Below are 23,389 nucleotides of genomic sequence, written 5' to 3'. Positions count from 1 at the left end.
CGTGTGAATTTTCAACAATCAGGCCAGTCAGACACCACCGCACAGGGGTTAATGGGCACTGCCGAGTCCTTCTACACACACAGGTCATGAAGCAGCACGGAGCAGAGCCTCCCAGGACCGCACTCGAGCAAGCTGACGGTGCTGCAGGATGGCCACCTGTCTGGGGGACGGGGGGGCGGGTGCTTCATCTGCTGGGAGCCCCCCCGCTTAGCGAGAAAGTCCCACCAGAGCCTGAAGTGAGGCGCCGCTGCCCTTCAGAAGTACCCTCTCTGGCTCTCACTGACTGAGCTTTGCACATTGACCTCACTCTTCAGAGCCGTCTCAGCGCTGTCTCCAGCCGGGGGAACAGTTGACTCGTTTTTTTGGTACAGCCATCTCTGCTGATAAATGCGTACAGCCACGGTGGTGAGACAGAGCAAGACAAATACCACCACCGCTATCACACCTGGTGAGAGAAGGGGGAGGTGCAGTCAGAACACAGACTTGTAACGTGCAGGACTCATGTAGCTGATAGCAAGCTCACGTACATCACACGTGCATCGTCAGGAAAGTGGGCACTGGCCTACTGGAACACTGAGTTCTAAGTCCGCATGTCCTTCGGATACAGCAGTATTTTGCCTTTAGGTTAAAAATCTATTGGCCTGGCTTTCACTTGGTGCCTGCCTGTTAAAATTCAGAACCACAGTGTGGCCTCTAGGTCATGCCCTCACTTCATGCTAACAAGCAAGCACGTTTTCATTATTTTAAAAGGATGGAGTATATAGACTTGTCATAGAGTAATTAAATACTTATGTACAAGTACATTAAAAAGATCTGCTGCTGACGTTCTGCTGATTTACAGCTCTGTGGTGAGTACACCAGTTCCTTCTATGAGGCTAGAAAAGTCTTTCGTGATCTCTGCTGCTGGGGGCCAGGCCTTGTGCGTGATCCCCTTCAGTTGCTTGTGTGTAGGGCCTGTGGCTTGTTTTTAACCAATGAAAACAACAGAGGTGATGTGCTGTACCTTGCTTATGATTTTATGGTATGTGAGATGGTAGCACCTGTCTTATGGAACCGTCCCTCTTCCTGCTGGCGGTAAGGGGGCAGGCAGTCATGGTGGGAGTCCATATGGGAATCCCTACATGGCACAGAACTACAGGTAAACTCTAGGTGCTAAGGGCAGCCAGCAAAAATCAAGACGCTCTCGGTCCTACAGCTACAAGACTCTGAATGCCGTCAACACCCATGCGGAGGAGGAAGTGGATCCTTCCCCAGAGGAATCTCCAGATGAGACCTCAATGCTGCCTGACACCTTCATTGCAGGCTTCTGTGACACTGAGCAGAGGACCCAGCTAAGCTCTGCCCAGACTCCTGACCCATAGAAACTGGGACATACTAAAAAGGAGTTGGGTTAAGCTCTAAGTGGGTGGTGATCTGTCAGGCAGCAGTAGATAACCGATATACCACTGTATTAAAAATTTGTAGAAAGAGAGACAATGTTCAGCGACAGGGAAAGTAGATTATTTGACATCTTTTGCTGGTAATGCTTTAAGTACTGAAGTGTTAGCTGGGTCAGTGCTTCTCAACTTTGGCTGCACAGCAGATGATAGCTCAGAATCTTCAGTGGGAGGCTTGGACACCAGTATTGTTTTAAAATTTCCTCTGATTTTTTTCAAGGGCTGCCAGGGTTGGGATGGTCAGATGAGGCCTAGAGGGGTTTGCTCAAGCTGCCATATTCATTAAAGAATGAATGTTAATCCATACCGAAACAGGGAGGTACCAAAACAGTGTTCATCAGTCAAACACTTTTAAGATGACTGACACAGGCATTGATATTGCAGTTAGCAAATGTTAGAAAATGCATTACTGTTTAGTTAGCTGAATCCAAATTTGTGTTGTTAAATGAAGATTCTTCATTATGCTCTGGGACAGAGATAAAGAGCATAACGGAGCCCAACAGACTCACAGCTCGGTGGGTGACTCTGGTCACAGGAATTCCTGATCAGATGCTCAGAACCTCTGGAAAGGTTCTTAAATACTAACAAGTACGACAGTCAACACGTTCACTACACCTTGCACCTCACCTGACAACAAACAGTTGTCGCTTTAATTACTCTTAAGTTTTGTTACAGGACTTCGCTTTGAAAGGCTACATTGTATCCAATTTTAGTGTCAGGGACAGGAACTCAATAACAGTGATCAGGCCACTTGGTTATTCAATCACTGTCACCGTTACCCTCAAACACCCAGGATGTTACTATGTATGTAACTAAGTACTAGCTTGCTCGTTCTGTGAGACTTGGTAGGGTTCTAGAGCAACCTCTGTCTTCATCTGCTCTCTGGAGAGACTGAGATGACGTGACTAATGCATCCGATGCCTTCCATAACCTTCCTTTCAGCAATCCAACTGTGAATGCGTTTGTGAAAAGCACTTAGGTCTGTCTGCCTCTCCATCCATCTACACATCTGTGTCCTTCTCTGCCTGTTCATCGACATGATGGATCCCGTGGCAAGAAACACTCCATGATCTCCGGTGTACCAGGTGTGAACATGATTTAGGTTAATTCCCCTTCCTGTATTATACCCTTTGTTTGCAAGAGGAGAGGTGATGGAGCACAACACGTGGAGAAATCCACCTGCTGGGGTGGTTCTTTAACTGGACTAAGTACTTTACATGTGGTGCAGACTGTGGTCATTCGGACACAAGGTTGAGGATTCCACCCAGGATTCTACACTGCAGCTCAATATACTTGGCAGCGGACACACCATGCAGCACACAGCCACCGCACAGATCGAAGGCAAAGCCACGTGAGTTGCAGGGGCCATAACCTGAGTTGTTACCTCCCTAACACCCCATGTGCTCTGATTCTCCCTCCCGTCTGTCAGGAGCTGCAGCTGACCCTCAGAACAATGTATTACTTAAAATATAACCCATGGGAAATTTTACTAGTTACCAAGCACATTTAGATATAGCCTTAAGAAAAACACATACTGGCAACAGGCTGTAGGGGAGAGGACGATATACGGCCTTGAAGCTGAGCAGCTGGGAATGCCCGGCCCACTCAGGGCGGAACGCCGCCTGCTTCATTTTTCCGTTATCTCCCCTTTCCCCCAGAGAGCACCTGTGGCTACTTAGATAAGTCCTTTGAATGTGCTTGTTCAACTATAAATTTTATACTGCTTGTCCAGACATATTTTGCCCTCCTTCTTGTTTATCTACAAGGCCTGTGACTAATGTTTGGCCTTCTTCGGCTCTTCTGTTGGTTACTGTTTCTATCTAATGAAAGCGGGACCGAGGAGTTGTTCGGGGCGACAGTCTTTTCTACTGTTGTCCCCTGCTCGCTTTCTCTTGCAGCTGACTTGTTTGTGCCTCATCCTTCTCCCATTCGCTGACAGGAAGCGGCAAGGAGCCAAGCAGGATTTCTCAAGGGGAAAAATATTGGTGCAACTTACTTACTTTGTACAACTTGCCAGTGATATTTAACCAAAGGCAATACAGCTCCGAAGACCACACCTTCTATTCTAGCACCAACCTATCATCGTTGCTCTCTCTAAACATGGCACCAACCATGACATTTTGCATGTTTGCACTTTGATTCCTATTTCAAAAACATGAATCACATTTAAGTCGATTTATTTTAAATGAACTTTTCGCTTTATACTGAAGTCTTCTCACTCAAAATAAATGAGAACAGTTCAGGATTAAGACTTGATTTATATTTTAACACAAAAGTAATCCTTTTAACTGTACATTATAAATAACACATATGTTTCTTTGTTCCTGGAGTTGTGAAATCAGGAGATCATATACCTCATTCATTAGAAAAACAGAAGCGGTTACGATAGGAATGGGCAAGTTCACATTCTTACACAGATTTGGTCAGCACGTGAAAATGTCTGAGTACTTTCCTGATAGTCTGGAGAAAACTGGCATCTTGATGAACAGAAACCCAATGGGCAGATGCAGTGTGGTCTGCCTGAAAAGTGGACACCCACCTGCATCCCCCAGCTTGGGGATGACCTCCCTTATCTGGAATAGCCGTGGAATGGAGAGCAGCTCGCTCCCTCCTAGCCCGCAGAGTTTACAACAGACACATTCCAGTAGTCTAACAAATGTAAGCGTTCTCTGAATCATAAGGAGGAGATTGAATATTCATTTTTTAAAGCAGGCCTAAATAAATTCTGTTTCAGAGAACACAGTGGGAGATATTTAAGATGGAATTACTTGTACCTCTTCAAATATAAGTACATAAAAAATATAAATATACATTATATGTGAATATATATGTAAATACATACATAGTTTATCTATAGGACTTTGTTTTAAAGAGCTGTGTTATATCCAGTTTTACCGTCACATGTATAGAATACATGTGACACTGAACGTGTGTATATATAATACAAATATATGTGAATAGTTACATTTAGAAATACAAATAAATATATGTAAATCTAAGATAAGACTGACACCAGAAAACAGTTCCGTATATTTATGTTTAGAAAAATCTGTTTTCTATCTTTGTGTTTATGAAAATGACAACTTGCACAGTTTAGGTGGTTCTAAACTCACCTAATGCTTTACTTCTAATATTATTTTTAAAAGTTTTGGGCGACTGGACTGAGAGGTCGTGGCTATTTTGGATCAAAGAAGTAAAGGTGAATATGTCATATACCTGCGTGTGTATATATGATCTCCTGAGAGATATGAATGGGTATTTTCAAATGAAAAACCTTATTACTCTGTAGTGCGGCAACTATCCTTTAAAGGATAGTTCCCTCCACTCAGCCCCACTCAGCCCCGGCAGAGGCCGACATGGGGGCAAGCCCGTGAAGAACGCCCGCAAAGGGGTGTCCTGCCATTGACCTCGCCCCTCAGCTCGGACTCCAGAACACGTGTTTATGCCCGCGGTGACAGCAGCGCCAAGGACCAGGTCGTTCACAGCCCTGTTACCTCTGATGACAGCAGGGCCACTTCTGTCAGCGCTAAGGGCTCTCCCCCGTCTGTCGGTCCAGAACCACCTACAGCAGAGAAAGGGAGAATGACAGAGGCAGAGGGAAGAGGACTTTGGTGACATTCGCAAACATCTGACAGGAGATGACAGGAGAGCAGAGCGCTGCGCGGGCGGGAAGGAGCATGAAACCCAGACCAGAGCAGGGCCAGGCGACCCCACCGAGGTCCTGGGCAGCCCTGGGGTGCAGACGGGGTGGAGGACCGCGGCGGCGAGCGCGACCGCGGGCGGAGGGGCACGCACCTGCGCCACCTGCGATTGGGCGGGTGGCCTCCTGCGCCGGGGATCCGGCCCCCTTGGACTCCGCGCACTGGGACGCGGCGGCCACGTGTCCGCGCACGGTGACAGCGACTGGGCCGACGGGGCGCAACGCAGCCTTGAGCGGAGCGGCGTGGCCGAAGCGCACGGCCGACAGGCAGCCGGTGAAGCCGCGCGCGCTGGCCCGCAGCGTGTCCGGGTCCGCGCCTGGGGGCTCTGAGGGCAGACAAGCGGGGCACGCATTAGGGCGGGGGGTCGCAGGCTTGGCCCGCGTCTGCAGGGCCGCCACCAACCGACCCGTCCTCGGAATCCTCGGCCCTTCCTTCCGTAGGGCAAGACATGCAGGGCCGTCCCTGCGTCCCCCGCTGGTGACCGGCGGGAGCCAGCTCTGCCCACGGGCAGGCCGAAGCATCCCCGGGGGCAGTCCCGCCCAACAAAGGATTCCACCCTCTGCCATTGCGCGTTTCAAAGATCACGGCAGTATTTTGTAACAGGATCTGTGGCCGGTAATCGAGGTGGTCGCAGTGAAATGTCACCCGCGTGGGGTCAACAGTGCTCTGGGAATCCCTGGGGCGTTCTAATCTCCCCATTTACACTTGACTCTGGCCCCGTTCTCAGCCCCACAGAGGCCCCGCCCCAGCTGCAGCTGCAGCTGCCACCGGGGAACCCCACCTCCTGCTGCCTTTCCCCCGTCACAGCGGTGGGCTCTGTCCCTTTCTCGTAAGTCTGGGCTGGCTGCCCGTCCTAGCCCCCGACCTGGCTCGGATCTGACCGAGGTTGGTTAGCGGGAGAAGGGCCGCGAGGCACCCACGAGAGCAGAGCACCAATCCCTTCACCTTGAGAACGATTAGCCCCTACACTGCACTTGCTCAGTGCGCCCCAAATCTGACCGGGCCCAGTTACGTGCAGGCTTCGGACGTTTCATGGATGTGCAGGGAAGCCGCCTCAGTGTGGGGACCCGCGGCATCTGCGTCTGACTCCCTCCCTGCTTCAGTGTGTCCACTGGCCGGCTGACATCTTCTCCTACCAACCATACACAGCAACCAAGAATTCACCCGGTGCCTTCCACAGGTCGGCCACCATGTGGGGTCATTTGCAGAGCTGAGAATTTAATGATCTCAATGTAATACCGCGAGTGTTTTTATTCCTGCTGGAAGCCAGTTCACATTAGATTTCAGAAATGTCTGAATGTCTCTCACCTTGGGCGACCTGGATCCAGGCTGGTCACAGGAACCCCCTTTTCAACAGGATATTCTCTCTTTATCCTGCCAGTAGCTTTTGGACATGTTCGTAATTGCTCGCATTAAGGGATGGATAAATGGGGATCGTTACACTATTTTTAGAATGACTGCTATACCTTCCATAGAATACATGCGCGACTCTACAAGTCTTTTTGATTAGTGCGATAGCAGGTCTTTAAGTTCACCCTGAGGATCTTAGCTGTGATCCGTCCCTCTTGATGTTGTGGATAAACTCTTGGGGGGTAATGTTTGCTTCCTTTGAGTTTTTGAGGGGTGCTCTAAGTGCTATGTAAAAGACCTCTAAAAGCAACTAAAATGAGGGGCATGTTTACATTGCTACAATCCTAATAAATAACTCTCTGAAACACACAGCTCTCTTGGCCAGGCTGATCATATGAGACATCAAGGAGGCTTATGTATGATGAATTTCAGGTAGATTCTTACAGTGAAGTAAGCCAGCTGGAGACAACTCAGTTGAATGATCATTTTAGATTAAAGAGCTCTTTTGGGGCACCCAGGTGACTCCGTCGGTTAAGGGTCGGCCTCTGGCTCAGGTCATGACCTAGGGGTCCTGGGATTGAGCCCCTTCGTGCTCTCTGCTCTGCGGGGAGTCTGCTCTTCCCTCTCCAACTGACCTCCGCCCACCCCCAGCCCTTATGCACACTCTCTCTCCCTCAAATAAAAAATAAATAAAATAAATAAAAAATAGAGTTCTTTAAAGGTCACTTTTTTTTTTTTTGCATTCAGACAATATATACCCATTCCATAAAGAAAGGCATCCTTGCTTGAATATACTTAAAAGAATATCAAGAACTAAAACAGGAAAACGCTGTGATAGTAACATAGGACTGCCACAACGCTAAAATACTAAAAACAAAAACAAAACACCATAGGCCAATTAAAAGTCCCAGCCACTGAGCCAAAAGAGGAACCGGACAACACTCGCTTTCCTGGTCAAAGTCTGACATGAGCGCTACCAGGCTAGGGTCACAGAATCAATCCTGGGCAGACATGTATCTTATTAACTAATTGGACTAACTTTGTGAAATTCATTTTAAAGATAAATTTTAAAATGTCTATAGGCAGAGCTATTATTCAAGAAAGGAACACCGGTAGAACACTGTATTGCAGTCAAGAACTTGTACTTGACATTTATACGTACTCGTGGATTGTGGGTATGGGCATGTGGGGTGGGCTCATGTTCGCCCATAGCCTGTTATTAACCCCCACCGCTGTAGCCATGACTTTGTATGCGTATGGGGTACCAAGATGCATGCAAGTTTATTGCTCACTGCTGCTTTCATATTTTCCATCCTGAGGTCATGCTTGTGATTCGTTTTTTGACTGGAATAATTCTCTAGTATTTTCCTCAGATGGGAGGCATGGTCCATATTTAATCTCCATCCTTCCTTGTTACCCAAAATATCTTTTTTTAACCTTGTCAAATACATTATATATTAGATGCTTGCATTGTGGCTCATTCCTCAGCCATACTAATGATAATCCATATCGGTTTTTTATCCTGCTGTAACAAATGAGAAGTTAGATGCTGATGCCACAATCATTATTTTTTCATTGTAGTAACTTCTGCTTGGAAAAGTTTGGAGGACTTTTCTCTATGGGTTTTGCAATTGGGAAATTTTCTCAGTTGTATGTCTTTTCTCGTCGGAATTGATGCGTTCTTTCAATCTGCAACTCCAGTTTTCCTTTAGCTCAGAGAATTTTTTTTTTCATGCATAATTACTGTCTTTGCTTCCAGTTCTGTTTCTGGATCTCTAATTATCCCCGTTAGGTTTTCTCTTATTTTCCCTTCTAATTTCTCTCTCTTAATCTTTTTTTCTCTGCGGTTTGAGATAGCCCATCTCTGTAATATTCCAGACCACCGTCTAATGAGAACCAGTGATGATTCTCTCCTTCAGATAACCCTGTGAAATTGTAAAAACCCATATTTGCTTTAACCCCCAGAGTTGGTGTGTGACTTTTTCAAGTGTCCTTGAGTGCCAAGTCTCATCGCAGTTGTGTTCTGTCTTCTTTAATGGCTCTATTTTGGTGTGGGAATTGTAGTTGTCTTCAGTCCTCCTCCCCATCTTCTTAGGGGCGACATCATCTTTTTAGCCTTTGATTTATCGTTCAGCTAGTGAGAACTCCGTGGCTGAGCATCTTAGATGGTATGGGGGTCCTGGAAAGCTAGAGGCTGCATCTTTTCTGCCCCATACCCAGCAGTGGACCTGCAGGTTCATGATCTGGCCCCAAACAGAATGTAGGAAGAAGTCTCTCTCCCTTACCATGGCAGAAGGAATATGGCGCAACCATCCAGCCCATCCCCTGCTCCACGAGAGGCACTGAGGATAGGTATAACCATGCTGAGCAATGCTGACCTTCCCTCTGGAAGTCAAACTTTTTTTTTTTAATTCTAGATAAATGACATAATTAGAAAACGAGTAGAAGACAGACTTTTCCAGTCCATCTTTCCAACAATTCAGAGCCAGAGGGCCCTGATTTTCAGAGTGAGAAAGAAGTGAATGAATTATTCCTTCCTCCCCAAAACACAGGCCCACGGAGCACCAGGCTCTCCCAGTGCTTGCAGCTAACACCAGAGAAGAAATCAGGGGTAATCTGGGACTCGATGTTGTCAGAGTGAGCAATGCTAGTAGGCACTTCCTGGAGCACTAGTCCTTAGTACATAATACAGACTCTTCGTGTAATGACACGTAGGCAATCCCCGCCACTCTTTCACCCAACAAGGTGATTACATCAAAACTCCACACAATCATTGCTCTTAGTTCTTTAGTCGTCTTCACAATTGTGCAGCCCCTCCCGATGTGCCTCTGCCCGTTTCAGCAGTCCTGAACCCTGAGCCCTTCCACTTCCTTCCCCCACCTCCCATCGCACCCTGTCCTGGAAAACACTCATTCACACTTCAGACTAGACACCCAGTTACAACTCATCACTCACCTCTCCCAGCTGCATGTGCAGAAGAGGCATTGACAAAAGAAATGAATCTGTAATACTTTTTTTTTATATTGAGATACAATTCACAAACCATAAAACTGATCTTTTTAAAGTATACAATTGAGGGGGATTTTGTATATTTACACAGTTGTAAAACCATTACCAGTATTCACTTGCAGAATCTTTCTATCTCTCCTAAAGAAACCCAGTACACATTAGACTCCACATCACATTCCTACTCCTCTCCAGCCCTGGGCAAACCTAAACTTTCTGTTTCTATGATTTACCTATTCTGGACATTTCATACAAAATAAATCACACAGTAAGTCACTTTCGGTATTTATCCTCATTTATTTAACATCATGTTTTCACCCATTTGTAGCCTGTGTTGCTACTTCATTACATTTTATGGCCAATATTTCACTTTTGGTTGTGGCACACAGTGAAACACTGGCATGAAACATAACACTGTATCACTTAGTCGTCGGTTGCTGGGGTTATTCCCATGCTGGGTTATTAGTGGAGAACACAGCTATGGGGATTTATGTACACCTTTTGTGTCTGGACATATGTTTTCAATTCTCTTGGGTATAAACCTAGGAGAGGTCGTATGGTAACTCCATGTTTAACTTCCAGATAAACTGCCAAACTGTTTTTCCACAGTGGCCACACATTTTACATTCCCATCACCAATGCACAAGCGCTCAAATTTCTCCACTTCCTCCACTTGTTATGGTTTTTTATGGATATCTTGTGGTTTAGATTTGCATTCCTTTGTTGGCTAATGATCTTGAGCATCATTTCATATCAGTTTTTGGTAAATCTTCTTCAAAGAAATGTCTTTGATTTCAGCCTTTGACCAGATCTTTTGACCATTTTTAAATTGGGTCATTTGTCATTTTGTTTGGTTGTGAGAGCACTGTATACACTCTGTACAAAAATTTCTTATGAAGCTGGAGCAAACAATCCTAAAATTTGTATGGACTCAGAAGAGACCCCGAATTGCTAAGGAAATGTTGAAAAAGAAAAACAACGGGGGGCATCATGTTGCCTGATTTCAAGCTTTGCTACAAAGCTGTGATCACCAGGACAGCATGGTACTGGCACAAAAACAGACATATAGATCAGTGGAACAGAGGAGAGAGCCCAGATATGGACTCTCAACTCTATGGTCAAATACTCTTCAACAAAGCAGGAAAAAATACACAGTGGAAAAAAGACAGTCTCTTCAATAAATGGTGCTGGGAAAATTGGACAGCTATGTGTAGAAAAATGAAACTCAACCATTCTCTTATACCATATGCAAAGACAAACTCTAAATGGATAAAAGACCTCAACATGAGGCAGGAATCTATCAAAATCCTAGAAGAGAACATCAGCAGTAACCTCTTCGATATCAGCCACAGCAACTTTCTTTTAAGATATGTCTCCAAAGGCAAAGGAAACAAAAGTGAAAATGAACTTTTGGGACTTATCAAGATCAAAAGCTTCTGCACAGCAAAGGAAACAGTCAACAAAACAAAGAGGCAGCCCACGGAATGGGAGAAGATATTCGTAAATGACAGTGTAGACAAAAGGCTGATATCCAAGATCTATAAAGAACTCCTCAAACTCAACACACACAAAACAGATATTCATGTCAAAAAATGGGCAGAAGACATGAACAGACACTTCTCCAATGAAGACATACAAATGGCTAACAGACACATGAAAAAATGTTCATCATCACTAGTCATGAGGGAGATTCAAATCAAAACAACATTTAGATACCACCTTATACCAGTTACAATGGCCCAAATTAACAAGACCGTAAATAATGTGTGTTGGAGAGGATGTGGAGAAAGGGGAACCCTCCTACACTATTGGTGGGAATGCAAGTTGGTGCAGCCACTTTGGAAAACAGTGTGGAGATTCCTTAAGAAATTAAAAATAGAGCTACCCTATGACCCTGCAATCACACTACTGGGTATTTACCACAAAGATACAGATGTAGTGAAAAGAAGGGCCATCTGTACCCCAATGTTCATAGCAGCAATGGCCATGGTTGCCAAACTGTGGAAAGAACCAAGATGCCCTTCAACAGATGAATGGATAAGGAGGATGTGGTCCATATATACTATGGAGTATTATGCCTCCATCAGAAAGGATGAATACCCAACTTTTGTATCAACTTAGACGGCACTGGAGGAGATTATGCTAAGTGAAATAAGTCAAGCAGAGAGAGTCAATTATCATATGCTTTCACTTACTTGTGGAGCATAAGAAATAACATGGAGGACATGGGGAGATGGAGAGGAGAAGTGAGTTGGGGGAAATTGGAGGGGGAGATAAACCATGAGAGACTGTGGACTCTGAAAAACAATCAGGGTCCTGAAGGGGCGGGGGGTGGGAGGTTAGGTGAGCCTCGTGGTGGGTATTAAGGAGGGCATGTATTGCATGGAGCACTGGGTGTGGTACATAAACAATGAATTCTGGTACACTGAAAAGAAATAAAAAACAAATAAAATGTTACTTGTCAAAAAAATTTCTTATGAGATGCATGACTTGTGAATGTTTATCCTCATTTTGTGGATTGCCTTTTTATTTTTTTAGTAGTGTCTTTTGAATTACTAAGGTTCTAATTTTGAGGAAGTCTGACTTATATTTTTCTCTTTCTGCTTGTGCTTTTGAGAAATGATGATCTAACCCAAGGCTTTTGAGAAGCCTTCTCTAAGAAACCAGTGCCTAACCCAAGGTCACAAAAATGCACAGCCATTGTTTGGTCTAAGAGTTTTATATATGTAGCTCCTATATGGAGGAGTATCATTCATTTTGAGTTAATTTTTCTAAATGGTGTGAGGTAGGGTCAATGTCGCTTTTTTAACCTGTTGGCTCTGTACCATGTAAGACACTAGTCTTCCTCCACTGGATGGGCCTGGCACCCACGTCTAATGTCAACTGACAATAAATAGTTTGACTTCTCGACTCTCAATCTACTCCGTTGGTCATTATGTTTGTCCTCATGCCAACATCACAAAGTTTTGACACCATGGCTTTGTACCAAGTCTTAAAATCCAGGGCAAAAACTCCAGCTTCACTCTTCTTTTCAAGATGGTTTTGATTAATTGGAGTCCCTCGCATTTCCATATGCATTTGGGATCAACTTGCCACTTGGACTTGGATCAGAATTGTACTGAACCTGTAGATCAATTTGGGGAGCACCACCACCTTAGCAATGTTAACACTTCCAGTCTACAAACACGGATGTCTTTCCATTTGTGTGAATCTTCCTTAATTCCTTCCAGCAGTGCTTCATAGTTTCCAGCGTATGTGTCTCACACCTCTTCTGTTCAAGTTATTCCAAGGTATTTTATTCTTTCTGATGCTACTTTAAGTGGAATTTACATTTTGGTCTTCATTTCATTTTTGTATTATTCATTGCTAGTATAAAAATATAATAAATTTCTGTACGTTGATCTTATATCTTTGCTCCAACTGTGAACTATCTCCATTAGCTTTTCTCATGAATTCCTTACAAGATCCCATTCTCTACAAATAGAGATAGTTTTACTTCTTCCTTTTCATTCTGGATACTTTTTACTCTTTGTTTCTTGCCTTGTAGCCCTCACTCAAACCTGTACTATAATTCTGAAGGAAGGTGGTGAGAGTAGACATCCTTATTTTATTCCTGATCTTAGGGAAAGATTTCCATTATTTTCCATTAAGTGTGATGTTTAGGCATGGGGTTTTTGTAGCTGTCTTTTCTCATGTGAGGAGGTTTCTTTCTATTCCTACTTTGTTTTTGTTTTGTTTTGTTTTCGTGTTGTTTTGTTTTTTTATGAAAGCACAGTGGATTTTTTTCAAATGCTTTTTCTGTGCCTATTGAGACAATCATGTGGTTTTTGTCCTTTATTCTATTAATATGCTGTATTACATTGATTGTTTTTATCTGCTGACCCAACCTTAAATTCCTAGGATAAATCTTATCTGGTTGTGTATAACAATTTGTTTATGTTACTGGATTAGATTTGGTAATATTTTGTTGAGGATCTTTGCATTTGTATTCATATTGCTGAAATTATACAAAATCTTTGTGTCTTCCGCCCTATGACTTTCCTCCCAAATGAGACAAATTCTTAGGCAGAGCACAGCAAAGATAAAACATACATCACAGAAGTCAATGGAGCTTTTAATATCCAAACTGTAGTCTGTCCATGAGGGCATCAGTAACTCCCACATATTATTTATAACCCAATTCTCATACATGGAGTTCCATTTCAACACAAGATCCTTCAGTGGGTTTCTTTTCCGCACTAAGGTTTATCCACATGACTGTACTGACTTGAACTACATTCAACGTATTGGACTCTTTCCCAGAAGGAAAGGGAAAGGCACATCTTTACTCTGTACCCTTCAAAACAGATTTTTGTTTTGGTATTTTGGGGATCTTTGCTGTTGTTGTTTTTTAATGCACAAAAGACAAAATCCACAGAATACCATTTACACAAAAGCCTTTAGAGAGATAAAACCTAGTGAAAATGCCAGGACACCTTACTGGGTTGTTGTATTTTAAAGCTCTCATACTTCAGGGTTACAGGCCACATCCGAGTCAAGACTGGACAGAAAATTAGAAACCTAACGATCTGCGCTTAAAGTAGGATTTTACTAAAATTATTTTATAGTAACCGGGAGCACTTGACCTGAGTAATCGTCGTTAATAAGACCACTGAAGAACGGGAAGAGCAGTCTGTTAATCTAGAAGATGACCCTGAACCGCTCCTCCCAGCACGTATTAGGGTAAATAATAATGACGATAAAGGAGATCCATCATGAACACTCCTTTATTCTTCATGTTCCCTATTGTACTGAGAGCACTTTGAGGGCAGGTACAATATATCTTGTTTCTAGGATTCAAAATGCCCAGGGAAGTACAAGTGCACATCAGGAACCCAAAGCTTTTTTACTGAATGGACATGTTGTTGAGTAGAGGGAGCTCGCCAAAAGTAAGTGGAGGACAGCTTGCCATAGCTCGGGACAATTGTCTTTGGAAAATGAATGGCTCTTCATTAGCCAGTCTGTTGGTCTATTTTATGCAACTTTATGAAAGGAAGCTCAGCTTCTATTTCCCAAATCTGAACATGAAATAGTCATCTTCTCGTAGTTACTGCTAAGTAGAAGCTATCCTAAATAAAGTTACCCAAAACACGAAAAGTGTTATTAGCCTTTGATCAAGATGCGTACCTCTAGGTACAGATGAAATGAATATTTATAATTTTATTAGACTCAGTTGCTTCAAGCAATAAACTTCATTGCTGAATTTCAACTTCAATTTCTATAGCCTGAGAGAGATGCTTTTTGACTAGACCATTCTTGAATCAAAACATTAACATCTTCGATTCCGTGCTACTGCTCTCTACAGATGAACTTGCAGGAAAATAAAAATGTATATGATAAAATGTATTATTCTCCTTTTTTATTAAAATGATTCCCTTTATATAAGGTAGTTTAGTTATTAAATCAGTTTTCATAACCCATGACATATCTTTTTACAGATAATACATTCAAAGCTAAATTGTCTTTAAAAATGTTTGTCAATTTCACACTTCCTGCTGGCAACTTCCTACGTTGTGCCACAGTCACTTCTGAACCTGCCTCATCTCTCCTGTCAGAGCCGGAGTCACTGAGGGCAAGCAGTTAGTTGCGTGTGGTGTGTTCCTTTTGTTCCTTGACCCTATCTGTCCTCCTGGCTGGGAAGAGTGCCCACAGAAACCTGCTCCAGCAACAAAGGAGGGATGACTCTGCTGGGGGCAGGCGGGGCCATCCCTGCACTCACAGACCGCACCTGCATGTAAGTAAGCTGAGCTCTGAGGCTTGCACACCCCTAAGATGATCCACTCCTCACTCTGTTCAAGCCGTGAATGGTAACTGTCAGGCCAGAGAGTGGAGCTCAGCAGCACATAAAAAGGGAGCAAATTCTTTTCCACTTGGATATTAAAAATTCCTTTCCACTTGGATTGTATAAAAAATTATACTATTCAGCTGACAGCCAAGGATGAGGTTCCAGCCCACTGTTCTGTGAAACTCAACGTGTGCTCTGACTTTTTAGGAACTTCATAACCTCTTCCTGCTAATTGTATACTGTTATTCTCATGGGTCAAAGCCAGAGGAGAACCTTATCTCTTTCCATTGTTTTTCCAGTTCTTGTGGTTTTTCTATACTATGTCACTGTTTTGGTTTGGTTTGGTTTGGTTTGGTTTCGGTGTTGGTTTTGGTTTTTAAATTTATTTGACAGAGAGAGAGACAGTGGGAGACAGAACACAAGCAGGGGGAGTAGGAGAGGGAGAAACAGGCTTCCCACTGAGCAGGGAGCCTGATGTGGGGCTCGACCCAGGACCCTGAGACCATGACCTGAGCCGAAAGCAGATGCTTAACGACTGAACCACTCAGGCAAACACCACCCCCCCCCCCTTTTTTTTTGCCACTGTTCTAAATAGAATGAAAAAAAACCTTACTGGGTGTTGTATCTAGATGATGAATCACTAAATTCTACACCTGAAATTAATATTACACTAATGTCAGCCATCTAGAATTTAAATAAGAACTTTAAAAAATAGAATAAAAAAATCTACTCATATCACAAAAACATGGATGTCCAGAAACGCCTAGAAAGCACACCTGAAGTCACACATTAGAGACTAAGCTATTCCCCTCCCTTTCCTATGGGCTGTTTGAGCTATAGACTTCTCCCAGCACTCGAGGGGAACAACTGTGTTCGTCTGCATTTCTGCACCAGCTGCTGGAGGCCCACTCTGCACGTGCAGAGGGGGCAGGAACGGCGAGCCACAGCAAAGCCTTTCTGCCAACACATCATGGGGCCCGACTCTTTATCCACACTAAGGCACAGTTAGAAAGCAGGACCACCACTTTGGCCCAAAGTTGGTATCCATTACATGACGCCAAGACTGTTTTCACAGCAAAGAACCCCGGGACCCTGCTTCACTGGCTTAACCTGCACCTCTACCTCCCAGGACCAACACGGAGCTTCCCGTCCCTTCTACCATCTAAGTGATGTGCATCTGCATTTACCATTTTATAAGGGCATGCTGCGATCTGCCTCATTTCCTCTGAAAAATAAGAACTTATAATTTTATTGCCCATCATCTTTTAGAAAAATGTCACCGTTTTAACAGTTACTGTGCTTCTCACCCTATTTTGAACATGGGCTCGTGGGCTGTCTCTAAATCTCCAGCATCTGTAGGATGTTTTATGTGTCGGGGATAAAAGAAATGATCAAAGAATCAAGGTACAAATGGCTGAAAAGGTAGTAAAGAGTCCATGAATGATCTCGGACCAAACACAGCCAGATGAGTGTCATGTACCAGAGCAGAAATTCTACCCAAGACTACAAGAGGATTTCTCCCAAATAACTTTAGATATTGACAGCACATACAGTTTACAATATAAACAATCAAAAGGAAAAAAAGTCCTTTCAAATTTTATTTTTATTTCAATTTAATTCTTGGTGACAAGGGGGAAAACAAAGGCATAAATAATTTGATGCTTAAGTAGTCTGGTATGCTTTTATCAGCCCTGAAGGGGGTGTGGGGGATCTTCCGATCCTGACCTTCCAAGGGTAGCTGGGAGCACTGAACACATCTCAGAGCAGGGCCCAGCCTACCACCCAACACGTACTCACTTGCTCAAAGAAAATGTAAGTCCTTTCTTCTTGTAAATGTAAATCTATATTTACTGTTGGGTGATTTCTGCATTTGACCCCTGATTAATATACAATTGTGAACGTGACACCTGCTTTGATTTTGCCTTTCCTCAATTGTTATAGAAATACCAAGTTTCATTCTGCTTGATTGCCAAGTGAGAGGGCACATGTGGAGACACTTCTCAGGGGTCACTGTGGCTCACCTAGCAGACAGCCCTCCCTGGTGATTTACAGGCACACTCGGACAAAAGAGCTGCTTCTACCTTGATTGTCACTTGCTGGGAAACCATGAATACGACAAGGAGCTTCTTTCAGCCTTATGAACCCTTCCCGTGTTTGCAACCTGACACTTCTGATCCATGTCAGGAGGTTGGGGGTGGGGGGACGATGCTCTTTCTGACACTTACCTAAAATTGTCCCCAACATAAGGGATTTGACAGCATTGAATTCTGTCCCTGATGACAGGACAACTTGTCTCCTTGCATTCTGGTTAACCTATTAAATATTCCACAAGAAGCAAACATCAAAATGGCGAGTAATTTTGGTGATGAGAGAATGGGAGTCTGAGGGAGACCAAGGAAAACGGTAAAAACGAGCCATATGTTCAGCTGTCACAAAGGTGAAACGGTTTCACAGCAATTGTTTTAATACCTCGGATTTCACACCATCCCATTGCCTATTCTTTCCCCTTTATTTGTCTTCATGGTTTAGGGATCCGTAATTGGTACGATCCACAAAGAAATGCAATAAGCTATTTCAAACCTTAAAGCTTTTACTTATTTCAAACAGAAATTAATAACACAAGCCACAAAAGGTATTACTGGCACAGATTCAATATATAAAGGTTATTCTTCAAAACCCAGTGACAATGAATAATCGAAACATGGAGGCTTTAAAAAAATGTATTCCCACTTTCAGCAAAATCTTGCTTTTCCCCTTGTGTTTACATTTCTGCCGCCTTTGCTCTTTTGTAGTCAGATGGAAAAGCCTCTCATTCTCGTCGGAATGTCTCCAGTAATCGCTGGGAGAAACTGGGCAACATTTCCCTACTAACGAGGACAGCTTGACATTTTCAGCGGTCAGATATTAACAAGAACCCTGTCAGCATCTTGCTAAACAAACAAACGACATTGCTAAAGAAAACACTTTGACTATGTTTTCTGTCCCCAGGACTTTCTGGGAAGACTGATGAACGTGTATCTCTTTTACTAGGATTTATTCTCAAAGCCTTGCTGGAGGTCATACACTGAATGCCACAGGTTTGGTTACTGTGGCTGCTGTGAATCTACTCCTTACCTCTACAGAGACCACCGCTGCTTCTCTGTAAATCATCACCTGGTGAAGCCGCCCATCAGCAAAGTTTTTAAAACCAAAGTTAAAAACATCAGGTTCTTGGTGCCTGTCCAGCTTATACCTGATCTGCAAACTTCCTAAACAAGACCAAAAAAATGACATTTTTAACTAAAATGGAATTTTATAAAAACCATCAATGCAGGTTCTAAAGCACATTTTGTTTTTATTTATTTCCTATAATTTGAATTTATTGAGCATTTGCTTAAGGACCGAGAGTCTCTATTCCTGGAAGAGTGATCATTTATGTGCTATTCCAGGGCTGAATTCAGAATCCAATTACACTATTTTAAAAGTCAAGACCAAATGGTCTTTCCCCAAGTTCTTCCATTTTCCTTAACAAAAGGAAAAAATTCTAAGTTAAGCATATGGGAACTCGGAGCTAGGCTCGAAGTTAATTATTCATGTGGTATTCATAGTATTAAATGGTAAAACCTCAAGCAATATTGCATTAACATTCAGGTTCTATAAGCATCACTTCTTTTAATGTAACTTATTTTAATGCATTTTAATGTATTGCTGACATTTGCATAAAGAACCTTTTTGCACAACTAGAATTTTTTTCCTAATGTTTCTGCCATAATCAAGAAACAGAAGAAAGACCAATGATTTGCTACAACATCTAAATCTCCTGATGTCCTTCATAGGGATGCCCACTGCCCCATAACCACGTACTGCCTAGAGCAGATCTTCCAGAAAGTAGATCTCTGCCCTTCCACTCTGTGAAGTGAGGTTACAGCTTGGGCTAATGCTCCATCTGCAACAGTCTTGGAAAGACTTGGTGGCCATGAGTTGGGTACCTCTCATCCCACTTTTCTTCATATGTAGATATTGCCATGAATGGCTTCCCACCCACTGAAGAGTAAAGAACAATCCTATTCATGTGATGCGTAGGAATAGTGGATTTTAGATAGTTTAATATACTTCTTTATTTTGCTAAGAAGGAGGAGGAAATATTTTCCATGTACAAAATGAGCTATCTTGTTTCAAAGTGAATTGCAGAACTAATTTATTCACGTACAGAAGGAAAGACTTCCCAGAATAGCAAGAAGCCTAGTGGCACATCAAATACCTAAAATGATCAAACTTCCATGGGGGAAATGTATCTTAAATGTAATCATGGAAATGTTAACTTTAGTGATAAACACTTGAGGGTTATCATGAACTAGTGTAACAAGCATGGCAAGCCATGCAATTGTGTTTCCTTTTCGTAATTAAACACCTAAAGGGTCCCCGTCATTGTGGTCCTTATTTTCTAATTCAGCCTCCTCGTTCTCACAGTCTCAACACTCACCATTGGGGGCGAGGATCACGGACAGGTACTCCTCGTAGAAGGAGCTCACGTAGAGGAGTAAGCTGGGCGTCCCTGTGGTCCGGAAGCTCAGTCTGGCCATTTCTCCAGCCAGCGTCAAACCCTCATGAAGTAAAGTTGCAAAGGAGCTTGAGTTCTTGCTGGTGGTGTAGTTAGAATGTTCCTGAAAGTCGTAGATAACAGACGAGCCAATTCCAAAATACGCAGAAATCTCTGGAATGACACTCATTTTTGTTATGTTAGCACGAAGTCAAGGCGAGGCTCTTCTCTATGTGTATTTACACACTATCTCTAACCCTTAGTCTCTCAAGACAGAAAACAAGAATGTCACACTTTGCTGTTTTTTTTTTAATTTAGAAATATTTTTGATTAAAAAGGTAATCAAGTATGGATAAAAAGATAACTTATCCCTGTGTATATTCGCATGATGTTGAACTGAGTAACAATATTTTATTATGGCCCGCAAAATGCTCCATCTCAGAGTTACACAGCATTAAATGCTGAGTGTAAACATACACTTAGAGTTATTGTCCGTCTCAGTGTCGCGTGAATGATGCTGAATCCAACAGAATTCATCATGAGCTTCTCAAGAACAAAATCATAAATGGACAAATTTGGGAGAGAAACAACTTTCCTTTAGCCAATCAGAGAGAACCGCCTTATCCTTTCGTAGAGAAAGGGTCAAATGCCAGAAACACGAGGCAAAGACCCAAATAAGGTGCCTCCCTCTCCCCGTCCTGCCCAGGGCATACTCACCGCTCTCGCAGAATGGCCCATCATACGCAGAGAAGGCACAGTCGCAGGCAATGCCCCTGGGTCTCTCCCTACATCTCCCTCCATTGCGACACAGGTGTCCATAGCTGCTGCAGTGTCCTGGGCAGCCTGGGTCCACGCCCGGCGTCATCGTGGCCCTTTCTTCCAGGTCCAGGGCCAGCCCGTTCAACCGCAGTGACCGAATGCACCCCAGGAAGCCTCTCTGTCTGGTGGCCGTCCCGCCTACAAGGGAAACAATTACAGCTGTGCCCGGGGGGGTCTCGGTGGCGTTTCCAACCCACATCCATCTGTGGCTGGACCGATCGCGTCAGAAAGGGGACCCACCGGAAGCTTTACAAACACATGCGATTTTGAAAACCTAGGCTGTGATCTCATACTAAGAATCAGCAAACGATATCGAATAAACCACGGACGGAAATATTTTTGAAATTGAACTTGGTAAATATTTATTCTAAAAAGTACTTCTTCAAGTTCTATTTAGAAAGATTTGTACATTTTTAAGTTGGTTCCTTCGTTAAAAAAAAAAAAAAGACCATCTCTCCTTTTTAAAGTTTAAGTGTATAAACTGTGATGGGCACAATAAATTTAAATAGTTGAAAATCTTTGCAATATAATACATATTACAAATTTGTAACATGCAAATGTATACACATTGTATAGGGTTAATATATAATATACATTATAATTTGTATATGGATTTGTCATACATATTTTTTATGTATTTGTTATACACCTGTTATATATAATATAATGCATATATTATATATAATAACAAATTATATATGTAATACCATCCTTTCTTAGAAATGCTCCCATTAACAATGCCATGAAAAGGGAATTGAGGAGCAGGCAAAGAAAGAGAAAATAGGGGTGACATTAAAACCCAGGCTCAGGCCTGCCTTGCTCCAGCCTGCTGGCTCTAAGGTCAGGAGGGTAACAGTCACTGAACACTGAGTAGCTCTCTTTCTATCCTGCCTCACGTGAGCCTAATCTCAAATCTCGGGGTGCGGGGTCACCTGGAGTGCTTACTACTCCTGGGGTTCATTCCCAGGGATTCTGACTCAGTGGGCCTGGGGCATACAGATCAGCATTTTCTGCCAGCTTCCCATGCTCTAGAAACATTGTTTCCATGAGGATGTCAATTCCAGGTAGGTGTTCATGCCAACTTTGTTCCTAGAAATTCCATTCCTTGATCCTCAGGATTACGAATCAGAAAACAGAATTGTTTAATTTGAGTAACAGTTTGATGACTTGACGTGAAGCCTTGAAGTTTTCTGTGTCATGGGTTGTGCGTGCGCGCATGCGCGCACACACACCCACACCCACACCCACACCTCCCTGCATTGTGCAGCATCCAGAAGCTGTAGGTGTCCTCTGGCAAAGCAGACCGCGGGCTAATCTGTGATTTAGATTAGTTCCTAATTGGACCAGCTCCTTATTTACTTGAAAACACATGAGAAATGACCAAGGAAGAGCTACCTCATTGATTTGCTTGCTTTCCAAATTAGAATAATCTGAAAAGTAATGTAGCAAAATTTATCTCTCTCTTTGAGAAAAAGAAAAAAAAATCTTAAAAAAAATAAGCAAGTAAATGAAAAGGAAGACTTCCACTACCCAGAGCTTTCATCCCTGAAGCACCAGCAGCGAGAATGGAGCCAGCCTGGTTTTGAACCTGGTGTCTGCAAGGACTGGGCAGCGGAGGAGGGCGACAGCCATGTGAGTCCTCCTGCGGTCTGCGTTAGAGGGGACACAGGAGAACTCGGGCACAGTCACACGGCAGATTCCCTGAATGCACTGAGAAGTGAAGCTGGGAGTTCTGGATGAAATTTGCTAACCGCTTTATAAATAGCATTGATAAGAAGTCACTAAAGCAAACACAGGTCATCAATACTGTTGAGGTCCAGCCTGGGAATCCACCCACTGGGGACTGGGTTTCTCTTCTATTTCAGTTTCTAGACTACATCACTCGCTCTCTCTGGACCTCCATTATCTCATCTGTGACCTGGGAAATCTATGGAAACCATGATCCCGAACAACACACTATGGAAACTGTGTTAACAACCATCTGTGGAAAGAGAGCCTGACTCTTGCTCAAGCTCTCAGTCCGTGGTGCTGACAGGAGTCGTGTGCACCTGCTGCCATCACGGCTGGACGGCTCTCGACTTCTCTGTATCCACCAGCACGGCCCAGCCAGAGGGCAGCCACACTCACCCACGAAGAGCTGGCTGTTGAGCTGCAGGCGGGCATGGCCGTCCGCGGGCGCAGCTTGTGTCTTGCTGGGGAGCTGGTCCACTTGAAGGGTCGCCTCCTTTACGTTCCTCTCAGCCCTCACGTGGTGCCACCGGTTGTCGTTAAAGGGAGTGGGAGACCGCACTGTGACCTCACATCGCCCGTTCCCCACATCGAAGGAAAAGGTCACTTCTGCAGGAGCTGCAAACACAGAGAGGAGAGTAGCTCGGTTCATTCCCCGGGGAGGAAATTCAGTCTCAAGAGACAGGAGGGAAGCAGCACGACACGCTCCTTATGAAAGCGGGTGGTGACACTGCTGCCGAACAATGTCATTCTGAGCTGGCTAGGAGGGCAACAGAAATGTGTGTCCTGAGGGAAGAAAAAGAAAGCCATTTTACCCTATTCCTCCTCAGAGAATGCTCCTCATCTTGCTAAACCTTAAGGAGTAGAGATCTTTCCCCACTGGAGGGAAACTGGCCTGTGACCTACCTTCTTATATATCAGCGGATTTATTTCAAGGTGGGTGGAATCCTCATGTACTTTATTTAAAAAGCCCTCCGTGAAATTTTGAAGTAAGGAACTGAGCCTT

General features: G+C 43.6%; 1 protein-coding gene across 1 annotated transcript in view; it reads right to left on the bottom strand.

Moving 5' to 3' along the window:
* Nucleotides 1-254: 254 nt before the first annotated feature.
* Nucleotides 255-23,389, bottom strand: part of LOC111145065 (contactin-associated protein-like 3) — a 151,826-nt gene continuing 128,691 nt past the window's right edge. The window contains 9 exon segments of the mRNA XM_022499678.1: nucleotides 255-445; nucleotides 4,931-4,966; nucleotides 4,969-4,998; nucleotides 5,232-5,462; nucleotides 17,543-17,630; nucleotides 18,432-18,565; nucleotides 19,780-20,010; nucleotides 20,554-20,793; nucleotides 22,783-23,001. Of these exon segments, the coding sequence (XP_022355386.1) occupies nucleotides 255-445; nucleotides 4,931-4,966; nucleotides 4,969-4,998; nucleotides 5,232-5,462; nucleotides 17,543-17,630; nucleotides 18,432-18,565; nucleotides 19,780-20,010; nucleotides 20,554-20,793; nucleotides 22,783-23,001 (1,400 nt within the window).

The sequence above is a fragment of the Enhydra lutris genome, unplaced genomic scaffold, assembly GCF_002288905.1.
Source record: "Enhydra lutris kenyoni isolate GAN:26980312 unplaced genomic scaffold, ASM228890v2 scaffoldscaffold12, whole genome shotgun sequence".
In the NCBI taxonomy this organism is placed as follows: Eukaryota; Metazoa; Chordata; class Mammalia; order Carnivora; family Mustelidae; genus Enhydra; species Enhydra lutris.
Note: the sequence above shows the minus strand (reverse complement) of the source record. Positions and strands in the feature narration are given on the sequence as shown.